We start from the raw sequence: 3815 nt of genomic DNA on the forward strand, positions 1-3815 counted from the left end.
GACTGGTGCAACGTAACATACCTATTTCGGACTTTTTTTCTTAGAAAACTATATGACTTATATCAAGAAGAGAAGGAGGGGTAACTTACCTTTAATCAATTAAATTTTTAGTCAAAGTTTTGATTTGAAATACATGGTGACCTTACATATAAAAGAAGAGAGAGTAGAAGATGTTGAGAAACTCACGAGCACCCCCTAGGGATCGAACCGGTTGGCTAGAATCACGAAAAAATTATACTCAGGGAAATGTGTTGTTACTAGTTTTCTTTTTGTGAATAGAATTTTGGTATTAAAAGAAACAACGAACAGTACAAATCATCCTAAAAAAAGAAAATGTGTTGCTGAAGTGACTTAGATTTATCTAGAAATGCGTGTTAATACATATTTTAGACAAAGTGGAGTGATTTATTTTCGAACTCAGATTCTAACCCTCCAAGTGAACTTTGGCAAAAATTACCGCGCACGAAGGTCGTGGACAATCCCACGTGTGAAGAGTAATGGAATCTGAGATTGTTAAGACTTGATGGTCGCATAGTCGTGGCATCACGTGATCAACCAGGCTTTCCTGTTACTCGATCCAACTTAGATTTCTGTGCCCATCTCCACTAACCATCCACATCGGCATCAGCTACAGCGGTGCTTTGTCTTTGCATATAATCAGCATCTTGTTGACGCGAGGAAGCCACGCTCGTTCGCTCCCTCGCTGACCGGCACTACAGGCAGTAGAGTTAGCTAAGCTAGGATCCATCAATGGCGTCGAGCAGGGCAATCTTGGCTCTGTGCCTCCTTGCCACCGTGCTGTGCCCAGCCCTGTCGAGGCCGCGGCCGCTTCCGAACTTGCCGGTCAACGGCCCTCGCAACCTCGCCAACGGCCTCTCCTATGACTTCCACGCGGACTCATGCCCGGACCTGGTGGACATCGTGTGGCCGATCGTGGAGAGCGCGGTCCTGGGCGAGATCGCCATCGCCGCCGGACTCCTCCGCATCTTCTTCCACGACTGCTTCCCCCAGGGCTGCGACGCGTCCGTCCTCCTGACGGGGGCCAACAGCGAGCTGGATCTGCCGCCGAACCTGACGCTGCAGACGCGGGCGCTGCAGCTCATCGAGGACGTCCGCGTCAAGGTGCACGCCGCCTGCGGCGCCACCGTCTCCTGCGCCGACATCCTCACCCTCGCCACCCGCGACGCCGTCTTCGTGGTACTTGCGCACCTCTCGTCTCCTCCCGTATCGGCGCTGGTAGCTCCTAGCCTCCTATCTAGCTAGCTCAGTCGCGAAATGAATGAACTTTATGCAGGCCGGGCAGAGCGAGGTGTTCTACTTCTACGAGATGCCGCTGGGCCGGTTCGACAGCCTTGCGCCGGCCAACAACAGCGACGTCTTCGCCCTCCCGCGGTCCACCGCTGACGCCAACACGCTCATCGACTCCTTCAAGACCCGCAACCTGGAGCCCATCGACCTGGTCGCGCTCTCCGGAGCGCACACCGTCGGGAAGGCGAGCTGCGGCAACTTCAACAACCGCTTCTCCGAGGACTCCGACTTCGCCCGGAAGCTCGCCGCCAACTGCTCCAGCGACGCCAACCGGCTGCAGGACCTCGACGTCACCACCCCCATCGTCTTCGACAACAAGTACTTCAGCAACCTGCTGGAGGGGAAGGGGGTGTTCACCTCCGACCAGGTGCTCGCCGCCGACAGCCGCACCCAGTGGGCGGTCCAGGGCCTCGCCCAGAACAAGTGGTGGTTCTACTCCCAGTTCCGTGACTCCCTCGTCAAGCTTAGCCAGTTCCAGCCCAATGGAAACGTCGGCGAGATCCGCAGCAAGAGCTGCTTCACCACCAACGGACAGAGCTCACTGCTTGAGGAGGGGTTCGCGGCATCTGCTTGAGTTCAGTGCGACGGTTTTGTTTAAATTCCATGTAACAAGTGTTAGCTACTCTACAGTGTATCATCTTATCTTCTGCGACCCATCATCCTCTGATCAAGATGGCTCGCCACACGTTTGAAATAAGGAATTCTCATGACATTGCCATCTTACTAAAAAGTCTGCTCGCATCCTACAGGGACCAGCTTGGCTGCCATCGACCACCGAAAGCTCATGTGACCTACATATCCTAGGATGTGTTTGGTTCTGGAATTTGGTGGAATGGAACGGAACGGTTTCGCACCCAGCATCCATCCCTGTGTTCGGTTGGAGGGAAGGAACGGAACCAAGTCATTCCTCAGAAGGAAATATACCCTGTAGATGCGGAACCAAGTCGTTCCACCAATTTGGTGGAATCTGGAGGAACGGCTCGTATCTGTCACCGCGCGGACTGAAAAAGAGGTGAGCTGAACCAAAATCCTGTCATTCCGTTCCGCGTTTTTTCCCGAACCGAACACAGGCACGGAACCATTCCGTTCCTCGCTTTTTCCGAACCGAACACGGGTACGGAACCATTCCGTGACATTGGAATGGAACCATTCCGTTCCATGCATCAGGATTCTCAAACCGAACACATCCCTAGTGATTCACATCATGCCATTCATGGCATCACGTGCTACTGTCTCCTACATCACCTTCTCCACTTTCTTCAGCAATTTACTGCCCAGAACATGGAAATCTAGCTTCTAGCTGTAGATGCACCTGCTACCTAAAAATAATTTTTTCAAATGTTTAAAAATTAAGAGAAACTATTCGAGTACATTTATTTATTTTTAAAAACAAATGAAGGGCTTCAAAGGGCCCAGACATCACAGTGCCACTGTCTGCTACATCACCTTCTCCACTATCTTTAGCAGTTTAGAGCATCTCCAGCCGTCTCCCCGACAAGACCTTCATGACGCTTTTTTTTCATCCGGATGGATGAAAATGGTCTAGTCGCGCCCCCGGACCCTCGTTTTCGTCCAGATTTGGGCTTTCATCCATCCGAGCCCAGACCATCCCGGCCCCCCAGGAGCGGCTTGGGAACTCCGGACGAAACGAAAGCGCGGGAAACGCCGAGAAAACTTCCCGCGCAGCTGGTGGCCCCAACTTGTCGGCGAGAGAGGCCAATCGTCGTCTTCATCGCATCATCTTCCGCGCGCTGTAAAAGCCTACCGCCGGCCAGTCTTCGCCGGTCGCGTAGCTTCCACGCGGCGAGTTAATGCCGTCACCTCGGTTTCACGCGCGTCGACCTCTATTTATCGTCGAACTACCGCGCCTGGCCGCATTCACCACGCCGCCGTCTCCCTCAATCTTCCCCAATCTTCCCCACTCTCGAGCTCGGTGATCACGATTGCGAACGACGGCGCGTCCAACAACGGCTTCGGCTGCCACTCCCTCCACCAATGGGAGGGGTGGCTCCTCCACATGGTGGGCTACCCGGCGCCGTCGGACTTCCGCTCGCCGCCGCGAGGATGGCGACTCAGCGCGGGCGGCGTCCCGATCCCGCCACCGCCGACAACACGCTCCGCCCTGGAGGCGGAGATCGACGCTGTGCTCGTCACTCTCAGTGACGAGCAACGCGCGGACCAACGCTACTGGCCAGACAACTACGACGCCTGGACGGACTTCTTCCGGCGCAGGTATGAGCGTGAACTCGCTGCCTATGACGGCCCTCCTCCTCCGCCGCCTAGGAACAACGCCGCCGGCCGCCGCCGGTGGTGGAGCGCGCCTAGACGCATCCTCGCCAATGTGCTCGCGCACATCGAGGGTGGGAACTCCCCAGTTCTAGGGATGCCGCCGGTGGAGGCGGCTACCGTGTCGCGCCGACATGGTAGTTCCTGGACGCCGAGGAGGATGGCACCGTCCTCCTCCTCGTCAGGGTCAAGGTCCGCGTCCAGGTTCGGCGGATCGGCGC

At 55.4% G+C, this 3815-nt stretch overlaps 1 protein-coding gene across 1 annotated transcript; it reads left to right on the forward strand.

The window, feature by feature from the left end:
• Positions 1-648: 648 nt before the first annotated feature.
• On the forward strand, positions 649-2018 carry LOC127296108 (cationic peroxidase SPC4). The gene is made up of 2 exons (XM_051326138.2): positions 649-1197; positions 1295-2018. The coding sequence occupies exons 1-2, from the start codon at positions 751-753 to the stop codon at positions 1880-1882; spliced, it is 1035 nt and encodes a 344-aa protein (XP_051182098.1). The 5' UTR covers positions 649-750; the 3' UTR covers positions 1883-2018.
• The last annotated feature ends 1797 nt before the right edge of the window (positions 2019-3815 follow it).

This window comes from Lolium perenne, chromosome 1, assembly GCF_019359855.2.
Source record: "Lolium perenne isolate Kyuss_39 chromosome 1, Kyuss_2.0, whole genome shotgun sequence".
Taxonomy (NCBI): Eukaryota; Viridiplantae; Streptophyta; class Magnoliopsida; order Poales; family Poaceae; genus Lolium; species Lolium perenne.

Coding starts and splice junctions, on each gene's coding strand:
- LOC127296108 (XM_051326138.2), top strand. CDS start 751: ATGGCGTCGAGCAGGGCAATCTTGGCTCTGTGCCTCCTTGCCACCGTG. Junction 1,198..1,294: donor CCCGCGACGCCGTCTTCGTG/GTACTTGCGCAC, acceptor AACTTTATGCAG/GCCGGGCAGAGCGAGGTGTT.